The 20,771-nt window shown below is 38.4% G+C and overlaps 1 protein-coding gene across 1 annotated transcript in view; it reads left to right on the forward strand.

The window, feature by feature from the left end:
* rem2 (RAS (RAD and GEM)-like GTP binding 2) overlaps positions 1-19,909 on the forward strand; it is a 29,087-nt gene extending 9,178 nt beyond the window's left edge. Inside the window, exons 4-5 of the mRNA XM_020935986.2 lie at positions 10,964-11,141; positions 19,581-19,909. Coding sequence (XP_020791645.1) covers positions 10,964-11,141; positions 19,581-19,909 — 507 coding nt within the window. The remainder of the gene's footprint in view (positions 1-10,963; positions 11,142-19,580) is intronic.
* The last annotated feature ends 862 nt before the right edge of the window (positions 19,910-20,771 follow it).

A 20,771-nucleotide genomic window follows, 5' to 3' on the forward strand; every position in this document is an offset into this window, starting at 1 on the left:
CCTCTGTTCGTTGACCCCTTTTTGCCACTGTTAAATCGCACTCCGGGTTAATTACATTTGTTATTCTGTGCATGCTAATACAAAGCTAATGGACGTACAAGCAACACTCACAGGCCAGCAGGAGGATTGGATACGCTGCATAACTGCATGTGCTTGGAAGGGAATATTAGGGGTGGGCCACAGACCCAGAGACAACAATAAAGATGGCTTTCAGTATTAATTTCCTGAACATAAAAGAGATTTAACAGAAAAAAGTCAAATTATGTGATCTAGAAGTCTGAACTCCAAACCACACGCTTCTCCTGAAAGAGGATTTTTGATAGTGATTAAAATTTGATGAATTGCTCTTCTCTAATCTGATGTTTTTTCCTTGGTGCTAATGCCTCGAGATAATGGATGTTAATGAGTCAAGAACATTATGAACTCTCATCTATTTATTTTACTATCTCCACACATGCGTCACCACTAACCACTCTAAGAGCACTCCTGATGTTTTGTTTTGATGTTTTGACCTAGCAGTCTGGAAATTTAGCTATTTTTGGCCATGGTGTCAATAATCAAGAATGATTTTGTGATGTTTTTGCTCACAATAATTTCAAAACTATAATTTATGTTGTGACATCACCTCCATCTTCTCCACCATTTTGACCTTTCACTTTAGGGATGAAACATTCACTTTTGACCTAATATACACCACCCAACAGGTTGAAGAGAAAATCTGTCATCTTGTCACCTGTCAGTAGTCTTTAACTTCTGCAGTTGTGTGGTCTGTAGAATCAATCTTAGTCTTGAGCTGAGAGCACATTTCTTGCCAGTCCCTTTGGTCCCTGGGGGAGGTAGGGGCTTCTGGCCATGGAGCTAGCTGTAAGTATTCTCTACGGGGCACCCTAACCTACTCCCCACGTTACCATAGCAACCTGTGTCGACATCCACGTACACACTGTCACACAGGACGACGTAATCAGTCACTCACAAATACTGCTGGCATCCTCCCTGTGTTCACTATGTGCTCTATCTATCCATCTAGAGCCTCATCAGATCTTTGGAATGGAAGCTGCTGCAACACATTATGAGGCGCTATCATTTGTGCACACACTGTTAAACTCAATTATGGCTGGTCATAGTTTGTTAATCGCACCTGGTTAGCCAAATATTTCAGCCTGTTATTTCTACTTTTAGTGCCAGTGTCTGCACCCAAAACAAAAACTGATACTTTGAACAAAATAGCATTTGAACTAGCGATAGGACAAGATAATAGTGCTATTATCAATTTTGTCTAGTGAGACTAAATAGTTAAAATGTAAACATATGGCTAAAGAGGTAGCCATATGTTTACAATATCATCCAAAATACAAAGTATACTTACCCCAGATAATTCACCAGCATCCAGCTACACCAACACCTTCACGCTCATTTACATTTCATTTACATACAAAATGACTATGTAAATGAAATACTATGTATACTATGTATTTGGTTAGAAATGCCCTCTGAACTTCCATATATGACCAGTGTGGGTTTGGTGTTATGACACGGGAAAGTGCGAGGGAGAGAGTGAATGAGGTTTTACAGCTTCAGCGGCGATATCAAATGTCCAAACTCACATGAACACACTCACTGAGGGAATATTTAAGTCATAAACTTATTGAAATAAGTGGGCGCCCATATGGAGAGCACTGGGGCTGGGACAGACTGAGGCTCACTGTAGCCATAAAGTCTGTTAGACTCAATAGACCACATGATCTATAAAACAACTCATAAATGTTATTGGACCACATAGTATTATGTTTATAGGATATAATTTAAGAAAATATTTCACTTACCATCATGAAGGAATTTGATTTTGTTGTTGCATTATCAGATTAATAATATTCTAAAACAGTAGATATTGTGTTCTTCCGAGTGCTGTTAACTGTTCGTAGGATTTGTTCTTCCAGAAAAACATTTTCAGTTCATTTTCAGAATGCCATAAGAAGGCCTTTAGTACAAATTGTTCTAAAGAACGTTTCATGAATGGGGCCTGTTGTTTTTTAGACAAAAAACCCTGTTGTTTTTAGACAAAATCAATTTCTTTATTTCTATTATGTTACAATCATGTTGGTGGTCTTACACAATAGCTGTCCTTCATTGCAAACAACAATAAGACTAAATGCAGGGCTAGTGTATGCTTGTTTTTGTGTCACAGTTATTATGGCTAAAATAATTGTGATTAATTATTAGGCTTGGACAGCTCACACATCACAATATATTATAAAAACAAAGAGCAAAAATATAAATAGTAATGATAATAAATACAAAATAAGTAGAAAAAAAGCAAGAGGCAGGTGTCAATAAGGCATAATTATATACAGTACATTCAAATTGCTGACAATTTAAACTACTGTTATAGAAACTATTTGTAAATGAAAACAACAACAATCTTCAATAGATGTCATGCATAAGTAGCTTTTTCCCACACATCCTGGTGGTGTAATGGTGATCATCTTTGTTGAAGATTATCACAATTATATAGGCCTGTCATGATAAAAAGTTTTATATATTGCTCTGGTAAATATAGATGATAAATTAGAATATTCAAACTAATTTATGCCATTGACACGGTAACTCAAGAGCAGATTTAAACCACAAAAACTCTTCTAAATCTATATATTGTTAAAAAATAAACAGCTGATTGAAACTCTTTACTATTTAGTTTGCATCTGTAATGAATCATATAAGTTATTAATTCAATCTTTTACAGCTTAAATTGTATGATATAGTTAAGAAATAGCAAAACATTTTCCAATAGTGCAAAGAAAATGTACACACGATAAATATTGACCCAGAAACTATTGTTCCATCTTTCATATATTAAGCAGTACATTGAGATAGTAATTATCGTGACAGGCCTAATTATATAAAGCGTACCACAAATGATTATTGTCTCCCATCCCTAGTTGTGTGTCCAGTTGTAGTACCTCGCCAGTTGTAGTAGTAGCCCCTGCATACTGTAATGTAATGCACACACCAGGGCACATGTGACTCCAGGCTCAGAGGCTGGAGTCTGCTCAGCCAGACACTTTATGTTGTAAGTGTTGTTGACGTCATGGTAGTTTAAATAAGTCATGCAAGTTCCCAGAATAGAAGCACATTCGGCCTTGACCGTATCAGTGTTGCAGTTTTCAGACCAGTCGTGCGATGTATCACGATGAACATTACATTGTGGAGATTGAGGTCATACTATACTAAAGGGGTACTCAAGCCTCTTCTCAATTTTGAATTTCTTGTCTTTGTATTTGCTTTTATATCTTAAAGTGATTCTGTCAGGAGCAGGAGGCTGACTGGAACTTTTCATTATTATTTGATGTGGTGAAATTGAAATATTTATTAAAGACAAGTAAAAGGTGTAGCCTGAAGCCTGCGAATGTAGGTCAAGCAATATGTGTGTGGCTGTTATCAGGGTGAATTCCAAGCTGTCCCTCAGGACTATTTTTTATCTTAGAGAAAATTAGATAAAAGATCCAGGATGTAATTTGCAGAGGGATAATTGCAGCTTGACCACATTCCATTGAGCCCTTTCAAGCACTATATTTCTTAGCCTCCTGTTTACGCGTGTCTGCATCTTTATTACTTCATTTTAGGTAAACCGAACACAGCCTAATTGAAATCAGATTCTCATTATTTCTTTTCTTTCACTTTTGGACAAATTTGATCCTCGAGCCTCATGTTAGTTTCTCACTTTCAAACTAGGACAAGGAAACCAGGCAAGACAACCAATTGTGTCTCACAGGGCCTCACCAGATTAGACAGCAGCAGAACTAATCCAGTTTCATATTTTGGATTAACCAACCTTGATACATCTGTCACATCACATACAATTGATGTTAGTGATACAGACAACAAGATAAAAACTGTCCTTCTTTTTTCAATAGCTGTGTGTCAATAATGCATAATTTGTCATCACATTATAATATAATTCATAAAGTTGCTTGTAAACAGAAAAGTAGGTCATGATTAAACATATTTTAGTCCTGGAGCTTAATGTTTTTTCATCCCGTTATTGGAGGTTAAAGGTCAAATGTGGGGCAGCATCCCTGAAGCTACTCCAGATGTGGGTACAGATGTCCACTTATGAGGCACAGATATGGGTCACGCTGGAGTGCACATTGCCCACTACAATAATATACTGCTGGTTAACATGAATATAATCATTGGCTACATGGCGTTAATTTAAATGAATGATATACAGAATTAAAAGTTAGGTCAAAGGGAATTCAGTCTGGCTTAAACAAAGTTGATTTCATTGCATATGTAGTTTGTCTTTTTCAGTCATACACTTTTCTTTGTGTAGTTAAGAGTTAAACTGTAAAATACACCAAGCATTATTTTATATTTTGTTTATAGTAAACCGCAATATTGATCAAAACATCTTAAAGAAAAGAATCCACTGTCTTCCTGTTCAAAGTTACAGACATAAGAGACCCTGCCCCCTCATAGTGGCATTTCATCGTAGTAATCAGGTGATTTGTTTATTGCTAAAAAATGGTAATGTGACATTTTAAACCCTACATCCATGACCAGACTTCTCAATTTCTTTTAAATAATCTCATGTAAGTACAGAACAGTGAGCGAAGATGGGGGTTAGGTGAAAACACACATTTTCTGAACACTTCCATGCAGTACAATACAGCATTACAGACGCATGCATGAATCAATCAGAATACACTGCTAAACTAATGATGAGGGATTGTTATAACAGCTACATTTTTCATAATATGTCTCCTTAGTCTCCTTAATTTAAGCTTTTTCCCCACATCTTAGTACTTTTCCACTTCTCGCAGCTCATATATTTTTTAAAAACTTTCAAAAAACTTTGTCTCCAGCAAAAAGTACAAAGTCACAAGCTCAGCGCTTCTATCCCACTGCAGTGTGCTTGGTCATGCTGTTATCAGATGTAGGAGGTAGGAGAGGATTGGGAGAGTCTTATGCTGTTCGTCCTCATCCCCACACCCTCCATTCATCACTTCTCCATCTGCATCGATCGCCCGCTCCCTCGTTTCTCTTTGTCATGCACTTTGCACACATCTGTCACCTGGGGTCAGATGCTGTTTGCTTTTGATATGGCTAAATGACAACACAAACATGAATCTATGTCCTGTGTTTTTTGCAGGTGGCTGTGTGTGTTCCACTGTTCCAAAGGCACAAGCTGCTTTGCTCTTGTATCTTGTGCTTAAAGTGAGTGCAGAGATAGTTTAGGTGTGTGCTTTGGTCTCTAGGGAGCTGGTTAATGAGAGATACATAATCTCACATGTAAATAGCTCAGTCAAAGTAGAGCGTAGAGAGTAGTTTTTGAAACTGAGAGCGAATAATAAGTTGAGTGCTTACAGATATTGTAGCTTATGCAAATGCAGTGTGGAGAGTGATTCATTTGTCCTCACTGCTCACGGTCACGGATGCAGCACCGAGCTCTCAATGTGGGTTAAAAGCATGTTTTTCATGACAAACATTATTCAACAAAAAATGTAACACTAAATTTAAATGTACATCAACTGGTGATAATTTTAAAAGTTAGAAGTAGTCTGACTGCAATAGTATAACAAGTAGTATATTGAATATGTGATCAAAATATTCATTGTCTCTGTTTTGCTGACATTTTCACTGATTGAAAGATTCTTGCATGTGGGGTGATTACATGATGTTTTAATGTAATTCCAAATTGAATTTTACAAATCTCAACTAAATCAAAACAACCCAGCAGTACTTTGCTTAAGGCCTGCATATCCCGTAGTAAATCTTTCCATTGAGTATGTACATTGTGCAGCATGTCACTTTAATGGCACCAATAAAATCGCTTGAAGCCATGTTTTGTATAAGCTAAATGCTGTTATTTCTTATCTCCATCGGCACCAGAAACAGGATGTTGTGTCTCAGATGGCCTGCTTTTTTTAACCGTTACAGTTTTAAATCCAAATCTATCATGGGGTTTCAAGGCCTGAATGATCGCCTCATTAGTCTGCGTTTAGAGCTATTGTAAAAGTAGCGAGCCAAAACTATAAATCACACAGCAATTCATGTTCGACCATGAAAACAGTGAGATATTTTTACTCACAAATAACCTTTGATGATTTGTCAAGCAAATTCAGAATCATTTGCGAAAGTTATCTCAACCTAAATGATGAAAACCCAGTTAGACATCTGTTGGCAAGAGTCAGTGGAAGCAGTAGCCCAAAGCGAGACATTCTTCTGACAAAAATGTTTATTATTTATTCATAATTTGTGCACGGAGCCAACGCTGTAAGCAAAGTTTTGAATACCAATCAGTGTCAGTGTCTGCCTGGGTTAAAACTGAAGATCTTGTACAGTGCAGTTTGATGGGGTGTAGGCACTTGGACACTTTGTTAATAAGATATAGGCCAGCTAGCCAAACTTGAGAGTCATGAGCCAGACAGATTATCTCTTTTGAGACAGTTGAAGCAATTTATTTATTTATTTTTAAGATTTGACCATGACTTAGAGCAGATGAACCATGAAATATTTATTCGCCTTATTCAGGAAGATGCCATGATAAATAAAACAGTTTAATCTGCTATGTTCTCAGCTAATTTTAGATCTGTTTTTTTGTGTTAATGCCAGAATTCAGTAATGTTTTATGTCCTGATGCAGAGTGAAGGCTTCTGCCAAGGGTGCGGCTCTAATGCTCGCACATATACTTAAGCGGGAGATCTTACTGTCCTATTTATTGAGTATCAAATCCCTCTCTCATTTTTCAAAACTGAATCATTGCTAGAAGTTACATGACATAAAATCAACCAAAAGATGAACAGCATGGCGCTAAAATGTTTTAAAGTGTGACTCAATCAGTACGCAGGTAAATAAACTTAAAATGTTTGAATATATATATTCCCTATGTTTACAATATAATTACAGTATAATACAGTATAATAATTATCAGTATAATTCAACTTTCTTTGATTAGTTATAATGTTAATGGTGCACTGTGTAACTTCTAAGGTAGAGTGTCTGTTAGTTCCTTGTCTCCAGGAGATGTTATTTCTCTGCCTGAAATGTTCCACAGTAGGTCATTAAACATATCTCACTTGCATTTGGTCAATTACATGTGTTTTATAGCTCAAGCTTTACCATGTACAGGCTTGCTTCTCCATAGATCTAACCAGTAACCTGTCTCCATTGTGATTATCAAGTTTATCTCCTCCATGCTATGCAATAATTAAGGTATAAGAGTAATATCTCCATAGAGACAAACATAGGTGGAAAAGTTACACAGTACACCTTTAATTATTGTCCAATAAATAAAATAAAATACAGTTACTAGTAATGTTTCTACACTATAAACTAGGAACACCATCTATCTGGCGCCAACCCTGAAGAGAGAAAATGAACCCATGATTCTTCCTATGATTCATGATGCTCGTTCATGCATAGTCTTTGTATTTGTGTGTAACTTGTTCTGTGCTACTTATGAGTGTGTGTGTGTGTGTGTGTGTGTGTGTGTGCATGGGAGGAGTAGGTATTGACAGATGGCCTGCTCCCCGCCAACCGTGGAGAGAGAGGGAAAGAGCGGGAGAGAGAGAGAATGAAGCACAGACAGAGGGAGCGAGAGAGAATTGGCTTCTTCCCCATCTTCCGTGCCTTGGTTCCACAGGGAGGCGTATTCACTTCATGGTCACACTTCTCCTGCTAATCGATGTGCCCACTCTGCTTTACTACTCTTTCGTTGATTCCTTCGCTCTCCATCCTCTACTACTCGTGTGTTGTTGTTGATCCACTCATCTGCTGCGTCCCTCAATCAGACAATGACAGGTGGCTGAGTTGTCGTGTGTGCCAGTCCCCCCCGTCCTCTCCCCTCATCCCCCTCTCTCTTCTTTTCTCCCTGTCTGCTCTCGTGTGCTCCCTGAGATAGATGGACTGCCAAGGCTCTCCCTGTGAATTTCCTGCTGCAGGGTGTGATCCGGTGCTACAGTTTTGGCCGCTTTGGATGATGGGTATTTTTTCTGAAACCCTCCAGAGAGCAAGAATTCACCTTTCCGGTTGGGGATGTGGGGCAAGGGCGTTTGTGTAGGGAGGACACACACATACAGTGCAGAGTGGAGTTAGTGAGAAGATTGAGTTAGCTATACAACATGGTTGTATATTGATTCAATTTACTCCAGAGTGATTCTAGTTGAATCATAAAATCAATCCGTCATTTAGAGTGATCTAATATAAATCAATGTAAAGTTGAAAATAGTGCCAAAATCCAATTACTCACATCATTTTCTATTTTCAGCCATTGAATTCAAAACAAATTAAACACAGACCAGTGGATATTGCCACTGTGACCCTGAGCACAACACCTCACACAGCTTCTTTATGAGTCACAACAAATTTGATATCCTATTCACTAGAGCAGTAGGCCTTAAGCGATTTAGTGGATTATCGTAATTGGTCGATGGAATATTAATTGACCAAACTTTTACATTAGTAGACTAATCATTTTATTTAGATTATACATATTTATATGGGACAACAGCAGAAAGTAGAAGTTAGTGAGTGACTGAGTTAGCTGAACATTTGGTATTTTGAGATAATTTTGTCTTTATTTGTAAATGCAAGGTTTCCTAGTGTTTTGTTTTGGGGTTTTTTCTGCATAAATAGTGTTTTTTGCATGAACTTCTGTGTGGTTGTGGTCTTGTGAGTGCAGATTGGATCAGATTTGTAATTTTGAGAGCTTTTATCATACCCCCCTTTTTAATCAACTAATTGATCACAAGGACATGTCTTGATGTCGACCAAAAATGTCCTTTGTGGACTGCAGCCCTACTATATGATACTGTATATAATCTATTCTTCACATTTTGCCTCTTAGTAAAATCCTCACTCACCTCCTCATCTACTGCTGATGACATAAAAAGATGTTTCCAGTGATGATGACATAACTGACTGCTGATGATATAAAAAGATGCTTCCAGTGGTTTGTTTGCTGCACTAATCAACATTCAATTTATCATAAAAAAGGAGCTGTGGGACTGGCATTAAGATGGACCATAGAAAAATACCTTAAAGTCAGCAAATAGTTAGCTTTATTTATCATTTCTTGGTATGAAAGAAATACCAAAAATGAGCTCCCAGGAGGAAAAGTGGGTACGCCCCGTCCACACTCCTCTTCCTCCATTATTACAGGATTTAAAGGTAGAACTTTTCACAGGATTGATCGCACTGACCCTCACTGCACTCTTCCCCAGAGCCCATAGGTACGAAAGTCTAACTGGCACTGTATGAGTGAAGGAGGAAGGTTTCAGGTTTCTCTGTTTGGACAAAGCTGTTTGCATTGATTGGTGTAAGATGTGTTAAGTTTCTGAGTTTTTTATATGCTTTAAACAGATAATAATTGACATGTGAAATGTTGGCAGTACACAGACAAGTTTTATTTTTATTCTAATTGTTTTGGCTGTTCTTTTTCAGGCAGCCACAGTAAATCACATGCTTTCACCTACACCTCTATTCTATCAAAGCAACCACTAACTTAATGAGCCTTTTTCATTACATCCATAAATCTTTCTCGTGGTCCCTAACCTGAGCATCCATCTACAAATGTGCTTTTCTTAGCACATGTCAAACCAGCCCCAATCAATGGCCGTTCCATCCTCTCTCTCTAAATCTGTCTCACTTACAGAAAATTATCCCTCCATCTTAACCTCTGCTTCCTTTATCTCTGCCTCTTGCCTTTTATTTGGAATATTTAATCAAACTGCGATTGTGTTTTAACACTGAGATACAGGCTTATCCTGAAGGTGACCTAAATGGGGCATGTTTAATTCATATTAGATAGGCTTGAAGCTGCATTAGGCGGCTTTCTCACAGTACGCCAAAAGTGAATCACTCCCCACCATTACCATGCCCTGTCCCTGTTGCTAATAGTATCTGGAGTTTCCACACCATTAACTAATGCAGGATTAACGAATTTGTTGGCTATACATAAGTGTAATTAGGGCATGAGAAGATCAGGCAAATGTTACTGATACTCGGATTATTATAAGGTTTCTTGCTTACCGAAAACTTTTGTCAATCACTGTAAAGCCCAGTTGTATCTGACTAAAATAAGCTGTTATTCTTTGATTTCTTTAGTGATATTTCAATGTTTAGCTTGGGTGGTGTGCTAAACTAATGAGGTCATTCATTTTCTTTTGTTCAGTTGTTGCATGCTGCTCTGAAATAACTAAAGAACTTTGAATCTTTATCTTAATCCTTATTGATTTGGTTGAACATTTTGTGTGTGGAGAGAGAACAGTCTCTGTCAGCTGCAGCTCTGGAGACTGGTGCTGCATTGGGCCACTCAGGCTAATTGAGCCTGTGTGACAGGGGCCCCAGTGGGACAGTGGTGGTCCCTGTTAAAAGGGTCAAGACATTCAAAGTGAAGTGTGATGTTTGTGAGGTCTCAAAGCCAGATGTATGCCTGCATTCTCTCACGGGGCAACAACAACTACTATAGAAACTTCAAAAGTACAGGGACGGTTCCTGTGGCTAAGACGACAATAGGAGATGTGACAAACCAATTTCATTCATTGCACAGGGAAATAACATTAAGGTTCAAGAGTATTATACTGGTACATTAATTAAGTCATAAATGTTGAGAGGAAACATGTTTCCTTCAGAGTACAATAAGATATTGTTTTTTTTACTTTGCCCTTATACTTATTTGGTGCTTGTCTAGTCCATGGTTCTAGATTTAGAGCCAGTTTAGTCCTGTTTTTGGTGTTGTGTATGTGAAAGTATCAACAAACCCATAGTATAGAAATTATGTTTCAAATGTAGTTACAGTGATTCCATTAATCTGGATACCAACAAACACCAATGAGTCTTCACCATAATTATGAGGAAAAAAGACAATGTTACATGTAGGTGGTCTTCAGTTCTCTTTTGGTGACATCTCCACACAAAGGTATTGATTTATGCATGCTCATTTGCATATTCCTCCCATTTGCAGGACCTATCCACTCTCCAGTGCGACGTGTGCATCCTGGTGTTCTCGGTCACTGACAGACGGAGTTTTCACCGCATCGCCCAGCTCCGCCTCCTCCTGCGGGAATCCCAGCCCAACACTCCAATCATCCTCGTGGGCAACAAGAGTGACCTGGTGCGCTCCCGGGAAATCAGCACCGAGGGTGGGTACAGGAGGGGAGTGTGAGTGCTACCCCAGGTGTCACGTATTCAGCATGTTGCCAACAAGGGACACCAAACCGCTACACAAACAGCTACAATATAAAACTGTTTATAGAGTTTGACATCATGTTTATTGATTTGTGCACTTTTCGGGAGGAAGTGAACATTATGTTCTTCCCAAGCAACAAAACTATTAAGGATATAACTTAAACAATAAGAATAAATACGGACTATATTGTTTGTAATTAAAACATTTTAAAATGAACTAAAAAGAAACAGAAACATTTAGTATATCTCTCAAACAAGGGGAGAATATAGTATTTCTGCCCTTTTGTGGTTGATTTTATGGTCCATTCACAGATTATGCTAGACTTAAATATCAACCAAGACACACACACATTTAACACATTATTGTTAAAATATAATCTGAAAACAGTTATTGAGATAATATAAAAAATAGATATTATCAATATAATTATGGGCCAGAGCATCTCCAAAGCCAGCGCACAGGGCATCTAAATACAGTGCTCTATGTTGCATAAAAGCAGCATATTTAGCATGCGGTCATATAACTCATAACTAGAGCCCGACCGATATATCGGCTGGCCAATATTATTGGCCGATATGGGCAACTGGGGACATATCGGCTATCGGCCGATATGCTTGCTGATATGGGCCGATATTTCACGTGGGCATGTTATACCTCGTTATAAAGCTTAGACTCTCTACATTATGTTAATTTAATCCAATTTACAGACATAAATGTCCTAATATGTGGCTCCGCCTCAGTATTTATCTGCGGTGTAATTTGTCTGTGTCTGTGTCCGTACTGTCCCTGAACACACCACAGAGTCGCGTCACTTCACTCACGTGCTATTGTTTACACCCGCAGCGGTACACAACACTGAAATTATATTCTTTTTACGGACAATCGGTTTGAGTCTGGATTAAAAGGACTTTATTAGTGCAGACTTGTGATGTGAGGAGGAGCCTGTGTGAGCAGTGAGTGTTGGAAATATATCGACTTTGAAGCTAGTTTTGGCTATTTGTTATTAGCGATTAGCTGCTGTAGCTCCCACACATAAATAGGCTGTTTTCTATTGGCCTATTGTAAAGTGACTATATTGGCCGTATATTTGCTACTGGACCTGCATTGATATGTAAATGAACTGTGAATAGACATGTGAATGATCCACATTTATGCATATAATTAATTATACGGCGCCCACGTTTTTACGGCTAAAGACTAATAGCGGTAGTTTATTTACTAGCTAGGAGTTATGGGTCGGTCGCGATCGAAGCGGCTCTTAGAGCCGGCTCTTTGAAGTGAACAACGGGAGCATGTTTCTTATTGGGAGCCGTGTTTTCTCTTTTTCTCACTTTTTCTCTTCAAGTCGCTTGTAGACCCATAGTTTGACAGCAGCAGCGGCTGAAAACGAAACTTTCAGAAATCTGCGTGTGCATAGGATAAAAAAAAAAAAAAAAAAAAGTGCTAATTTGGCTGCAGTTCAGCATAAAATGAATAAACCAGGACTAATCTTGGGCTCGAGTGAGGGAGAGACCGAGTCCTGACACTCAGTCCTGGTTCAGTTCTGGTTTAGTTCTGTTTTACACATGGTTTAATCTGTTTTAGTCCTGGTTTAGTCCTTTTTCAGTCCTGGTTCAGTTTTGGTTTAGTCCTGCTTGCAACAAAACAATCTCAAGAGTCGCTTGGGAGCCGAAAGAGCCAGCTGCTTTAGTGAGCCAAGCCAAAAGAGCCGGTTCTCCAAAAAAAAAAAACTGGAATACCCATCACTAGTAACTAGAATGTGATGCAAAAATCTACTGTATGTAAATATGATGTAAAGAGTCAGAATAACAATAAATGTTGCCTAAATAAACCCAATTTAGAATCTACTAGAGCCAAACCAAAGTTTTTTAAACAATTCAAGATTTACTGTAAATTTTTACATCACAAAATATATCGGCGATTATATCGGCTATCGGCAGTGCCAACAACCATTATATCGGTTTCATATCGGCCACAGCAAAATCCATATTGGTCGGGCTCTACTCATAACCCTCTTAATGTCTATTTACTCAAGCATTCAAGAATATCGGTTTATTACCAAGGCCTCAATGTAATTATCAAAATAAATCAAATGCTAATGCAGCAAAAAGCATGCTTACAGCTGTGGCATGAGATTACTCATGTATTCAGTCTCTTAGCCTCTTGTTGTGTGTCTTGACTGTGCCATAAATCTTCCCCTTGGCCCACACTGTCTCCATTCTACAGCCCCAGGGACAATGTATGTTTGATCAGTGAAATCAATTTCTGTGTTTACATTATCCAGGGATAAATGCTCAGTCGGGGTACTCCTTATGGGCAAAGAGCTGCATCATTACTCTCTCCAGTAGATGAGACTGGTAATGTAATGTGCCAACAAACATGTTCACCCCAGAGGCTTCTTAGCAACTTTGATTATTTTAACTGATTCAGACAATAACCTTGACAGTAAACAAAAACAAATGGATTTTATTCATTTGTAAATCTGGCGTTGACACTGATGTGAGTTGATTCTTCATTAGCTCTGTCATGGGACTGTCTGTGTTTGTGATCAACTACTTCAAAGTTTGCTTTGAATTGACAAGATTTTTAATTAGATTGTTTAATAATCTTTTGGCTTATTGTCCAATTCCTTTTTTATTGTTGAAGCAGTGTGACTCGTTTTATCATTTTGTGGTGTTGATTCACTTCATGTGGGATTTCTGTGCTTTTTTAAATGGCACATTCTTGTTGATCACATTCCAATTCTGAAGTCATTTTCTTTGATTAGCTTGGGTTATTTAATATCAAATGAAATAATTTTACACTTCTGTTATTTATCTACTATGTTTACAGTGACAATAACACTGCAGAATTTAATGATTTGTTTTATAAAGTAATACATTTAAGTTTAAAATATATTAATATTTTTCTCTCTAACAACTAGAAAGTCTTAACATCACGTCTTCCCTTTATCCAAACCACTATTTAAATGCATTGAGGCCCTCTAGCCTGCAGCCCCTCAGTAACAGTCAGGTTGTATTAAAATGCTGATTTGTCATTCTGGTCAGCATTTAGCTCTCCATTTTGTACCACTTCAATGCCTTCACATAGAGATGGCCAAATATTGTATTAGCAAAAGGGAAACTCTGCCACAGTTTTGAATTAATTTATTCATTGCCAAACATCCCTGCGGCCAGGTCGGTAATAATCTAACTGAACTTTATGAGTGGAGTTTATAAAGGCTTAGCAGGACTGCACATGAATGAATGTTTGGAAATAAAAAGCGTTGAACTAAAAGGGCAGCATCAGACTTTATACATATATCCACTGCTATACCCATACCTGTTTACCAGCCCCTTCCATTACACTCTTGGCACATTGCTAGTCGAGGCACATCTTTTAATGGAGCTACCGAACCAGAGCTCTAATACCCTATCTCATCCACTCAAGGTGCTCTGGTGCATTGTGTGTCTTGGATTATCTTGCTCTTACAGGTCTAACAGGCTACTCTGACAACCATAATATATGTTTGTAGTCTCCATAGGGGTACAATAGTAGGTATAGTAAGTGGACGTCTTCACACAGGCAGAAACACAGCCTGACGTATTGTTCGATCTTCTCCTGTCAGTGGTAGCGAGGCGGTCAGAGTGAGGGGAGACAAGAGCAGAGTGACAAAGGCAGGCCAAATGAATGGTGTGTGAGACTGTTTGTAGGGGTGCTTGAAGGAGTGAGTTTTCACAAAAAATTCAAACCGTTTTTGGCTGTACTACTTATCAGAAACTACTATATTTTTCCTATCCACTTTAAAAGTTATGGGAGCAGGAGCACCAGCTTCCATCTCAGAACCTCGAGATTTGGAATTAAGAGATCCTCAAACAACTTTTCATATTTTATGGCCCACAGATATTTATATAATGATATATATAAAGATGTAAAAAAAAAAAAAAAAGTGTATAGGGTTTAGTGTGTATAGTGTGAGAGAGTAAATAGTAGCAACTGTTTAATGGATTAATGCCGACAGTGGGTCAAGTCATAGATGTTGGCAGTTCAATCTAAGCTCCAGCCAGTACCAGTTTGCTTTGTTATTGTGTCCTCGGGCAAGGCACTTGTCCAAGTGCACAGTGGCAAGTGAGTGCAGGGGTCTTTAGCACACACTGGCAGCGAAATCTCAGCTCCTTGGCAGGTGTGCTTACAGGGCTAGAGTGTGAAGAATGAATGAATAATGAAATGTAAAGTTTCTCTTCCAAAAAGCACTGTTATATAAGACTGATGAATTATTGTCACTGTTTGCATTAGAGAGACAGACAGAACAGGATTTCTTCTTCTTTTTAAACTGTGAAGTTTATACTGTGGCACATTTAGAATATATTTCTTCAAGCAAGTTTCAAGCACTTGGAAAATGTCTCTCTTTTTGCCGTACTATATAACTGAAAACTGAATGAATCTGTGCCCCACTTTCCCAAAGAATGTATTCAAAAGTGGGTTATGTGGAACTGAATATTTCTTGAATTTGGGTTAGAGTCTTGGCTCATTTTTCATTGCGACAAGAGCAAGCATTACTTGTTTCCAAAGACAGAGTTTGTGTATCACTGTGGAAAAGCAGAGCCCACAGTTTGGGGTCAGCTCTAGTTTGTTTTCTTTTGTCTTGCACTATAAACTGAAGCAGCAGGTGTATAGTGCTCTCTCACGGGTGCCTACCACTGTCCTCTCCTCTCCTGTTTGTATCTAATGACGTGAGTGGAGCATGCGGAGGCGGGGAGCAAGCCACCAAACATACTCAGCCACTCAGCACTTTCTCTCCCTGGATAAACTTGGAAGCGTTGGTGCGGTCAGCAGTATGGAAATGCAGTCTTCCTGGGGCATCTGACAAGGATCTTCTTATGTTCTCTTCAGACAGATTTGTGGTGTTCTTCTTGATATGTGAACCTGACACTGACACAGGAAGCGGACTGGCCCGCCTCGATCGTTAACAACCTCCTTAAGGAGCTACAGTCGTAAACTCGTGTTCCCGGCATGCGCAGAGACACTTTTATTATTTAGTTGTCTTTCACCTTTACCCCAATGTACAGGCTAATATACACAGAACACCGAGTGATAGCAGTGCTGCTGACACTGTGGGCCCATTTATCATTGGCTCAGTATAACTGTTACATAGCTGCTCTGTCATTAAATATACACTGACCCCAGTTTGCTTAGTCAGCTTTTACTGTTTGTCTTTCTCCTCGTCGCTGCAATCTAATTTATTTTATAGCTTCATATAACTCTACCCACACTAGTGCAATTTTGTGCTGTATTTCTTTCTTTCTTTCTTTTTTTTGCTGACTTCTGTGTTGTCCTCATGGATGGGTCATGTCTACACTGAATAAATTCACAGGCAGGCTTGTTTGAATACTAGCCACTCTGGGCATGAAATAACCACAACCTTGTTAATGGGCAGAAAATACACAGAGAGAATATTTTGCATAAGATAATGTGACCAGTATGGCTGTGCAAAAATACTGAAATATTGATATATTGTATTGTTTAATGTGATGATACAGTATCAATATCATGGGCTGCTATATCAGTATATCGCCAAGAGTATTTTTTTGGTATATTTTACTAAATTATTTTGTTACAGTGCTACAGTTTTGTTGCTTGTTTGAAAGAAGGAAACTTTTTATTCAACACATTTTACATTTTCAGTCATTTTGTGAATTTTGAGTTGGGCATGTGTCATATTAACTTTGCACAAGTACTGTTTTGAATCAATTTGAAACATATTGTATTAAACTGTACTGAACTCATAATTTTACTGTTTCAAGATATGTATCATGGCCTATGTATCAAGGTATGTACCGTATCGGCAACTTCTAAATAATACCCAGCCTTAGTGACCAGCACGATAGTTTTGTAGATAGAGTCGATATTGTCTCCACACATACACACAGAGAAAAATGATACTAAAGAGCACATAGATGACTGACAAACGCTGTTGTTTAAAGGTGCACCATGTAGCCTTTTGGTTGGGGGTCCATCACCTGCTTGTTTCTGCGGATGTCATTGCTCTGCCTGGAATGTTGTACAGTTTGACATTAAACAGCCTTACCTTACGTTTATTAAATCACAGGTGGTGTTATGGCTCAAAAATACCTACAAATACAGGAAATCTGACTGTGAGCAGGTCGCCTCTCTACAGATCAGATTTGCAACTTGGCCTGGTTTGGGCTTCATGATAGATGATAGAAAGATTTAATTCCACACTGTAACACATTCCAGGCAAAGCAATAACATCTCCATGGAGAAAAATATTTGATGTACCCTCCACCAGAAAAGTTACACAATGCACTCTTAATGTATTCCACAGTTACTACCACAATATAATGTCACCTCTTCACATCCAGCTTCTCCATCCATATTGTGTTTCTAACTCAATGTCCATGCCCTTCTTGTCAAGTCACTTTCCCCAAACACTTTTTATAGCAGTCAATTCACTCAGCTGTCAGAGGTATTAGAGTAAGCTCCACTGATCTGCTTTGGGACTGGTCTTTTTCTCCTCAAACGCAAACTTGGTCCAATATTGTATTAAGAGGCACAGCTGCTCAGAGACTGCGCCATGGCTCAGATCAAATCTACTCCATAAACCAGACAGGCACGCAGGTAGAGTGAGCTGTATTTGTCATATGTGTTAATGTAGTACCAGTCTTAAAATGAAAGTGCATTGGTTATAGGAGTTTTACTGACCATGTAAATATTAATAAGGACTTGATTTTAGTGTTAAGTATTTTTGGAAATGGTGCATACAGTGCAAGTACACATTTTATATCTTTGTGTGGTCTTTGTGGATCTATAAGTAACAACATAAAAGCTATATTTTATTATGTTCTATTGAGTTTTTGCCTCTGTAATCATTCCTATCTGTGTTTGTGTACATTTTCCCCTTAACTGAGCAAATACCACCTGCATAGCTAAAAATAGCATTCCAACTTTTAATATCTTTTCCATCTGGCTTGAAACAAGATACCCTGAAGATTGGCATTTGCATAATATCCACCATGTTCTTGTCAAGACCCTTAAAGGCAGGCAGTTGCTGGTACTAATTGCCTGCGCACCATCAAATCTTGGCAGAGCATGTTGCAACAAGATGATGCAATTAGTAAGGAGTCAATTCAGGTCAAATGAAAATAAAATAACTGATTTCTATATGTTTCATCAGCCATTTATTGTATATTTGCTAAAACTTGTGGGTCATTTCAAATCTCCAAATTACACTGACATTATAATAACAAACACAAATAAAGTTTATAAATAAAGTGCTCCCATTATATGAACATTTTGGGTTTTTCATTGTCTTGATTTTGAAGTAAATAAATAAGCATCTAGAGAGTAGCTACCCTGCTTGTTTTCCAATTGTTTTCCAATTGAATTAGAATGTGAATAGAACACACAAATCTTTTATACATGTTAGAAGGATTAACCTTTAAACTTGTTGTAACATTTGTGGCATTTCTCTAAGCACTTAAATCGTATTATTTTTTAATATTAGAATCATCTTCCCTGTAATACGCATAATTCAGGTCAGTGGTATAAAAAAAATATCCCGTTCTGACCCCATTCTGCAGTCTTTTCATATCAAAAAGCTGAAAGTTTTTGTGCTACTCTTTTGAAAGCCAAATTGGGCATTTTCAATTTGAGTTCTGTTTAGCTCCGAGCAGCAGGAGCAATTCTAAAGCAAAGAAACAAGAATGAAAAGTCAATTTGACGTGACAATGAGGCTTTATGTGTCAGCTCTTCTTATCATCAGGGCGTGTGTGATCAGAGACTGAGCACTGTCAACATCACGTTTAGTCACCTGTCTGTGTCTACGGCAGTCAGATAGAAGCCATTAGCACGAGACAACAGCAGGAGAGGGGCATGTGCCTCTTTCAACTATCACAACTGTTTGATTGATTTTCATTTGTAGACATCAGACCATCCAATCATTTCAAATAAAGTGTAATTTTCTCATGCTGGGGCACATGTTTATTCTATTCCACAGTCGGCAGTAATTGACATATGATTTGCTGTTTGTTTTATTTTTAATACTGAAGTGTTTAAATTGGACATGTGGCATAGTACTTTCAGTTATTTTAGTAACCACACCCATTGAGCTGTATATCTATGTTCATGTTTTCCAAAGCATGCCTCCTTATTGTTTGTATTTCGCTGTGAAATTCATCATAATTCTAATAATCACTTCAGACTTTGGAGGAAGAAATTTGGTTAAAGTAAAGTCTGTATTGTTTATGTTCAAGAAATGAACATTGAAGAAGTATTTTATTTATTTTTGGGTTAGGGTTGATAGAACATAATAAATGTGACCTAACTCAGTTACACTGTATAGCCTCATTAATAGTTTGAACTCTTAACTGAAGTATTGTGTTTCTTTGTTCAGAGGCCCAGTCTAGTGCCATGATGTTTGACTGCCTGTACATGGAGCTGTCTGCCTCTCTGGAGCATGGGACCACTGAGCTGCTGGAGGCTGCTGTTCGTACGGCCCGGGGGGACTGCGTAGGACCGGGCTGGACAGACGGTGATCCAGGAGCGGGGCGCCGGGAAAGCCTTACCAGCCGGGCCAAGCGCTTCCTGTCTGGGCTGGTCCCAAGGTCGTACTGCAGGGAGCGGGACAGAGACAGGGGGCGCTACCGAGAGATGAGCCGTCACCGCGGCAGCAAGATCTTCAGACAGAAGTCACGCTCCTGCCATGACCTCAGCTCACTGTGACACAACGCATAAGAAGCAGAGACCAGAGACTTAATAATACTACAACAGAAACAGCATGTGAAAAGGACAAAGCTCTTTGAACTCAACAGAAAAATAAGCTTATTGGATATAAGTCGCATCTATAATATACCAGTCTAGCATAACATTATGACCACTTGGGTTTGACTGTGGTGGACATAATGTTTTGCTTGATAAATTACAGATGACTGAACTGACAATAAAAGTGTTAAGGGAATTCTTCACAACAAATTGCACACATGAATAGAAAAGTACAACCTCCATCTTTTCTGTACAGTTTATGATGTATACACCGAGGGGGAAAAAAATACAAATTATTTCCTCTTAAGCAACATAATATTAAGAAAAATGAGAGATGAATGCGTCTAAACTTTGGTCTCCTTTCCCCTGAGTTTAACCACTTTGACGAGAAAAGCAGGCCACAGTTTGGGTAATAAACAGTAAACAATAGAAGCAAAATCCTCTACAACACGGTTTGCCTCGGTAATTACCTGACAGAAGCATGGGAATTGGACAGCGGATGGTGGGCACAAATGAAACACTCAAGTAGCACGCACTGATTACTTAGAGAGTAAATAACATATACCTGTTGTAGATCTGTTTTATAGCATGCCAAGTAGAAGACATTACCTTGTAGTTTTTACAATTAATACTGGACTTACTGCACCTCAGTGGCCAGTAGCTAATGCACAATCTAGCTAGTGTCTCTCTAGCGATGCCATGTTACAGGCAAAACCCTTTATAAACAATGATGCCCTCTTCTTTGTGCATTTTATAACCACGCCTTTCCCACTTGTTCGGGCTTCACGTATCATCATCAACAATTCATCTTTTTTACCAGTTT

This window comes from Boleophthalmus pectinirostris, unplaced genomic scaffold (assembly GCF_026225935.1).
Source record: "Boleophthalmus pectinirostris isolate CB_2022bp ecotype Guang Dong unplaced genomic scaffold, ASM2622593v1 HiC_scaffold_16, whole genome shotgun sequence".
Lineage (NCBI taxonomy): Eukaryota > Metazoa > Chordata > Actinopteri > Gobiiformes > Gobiidae > Boleophthalmus > Boleophthalmus pectinirostris.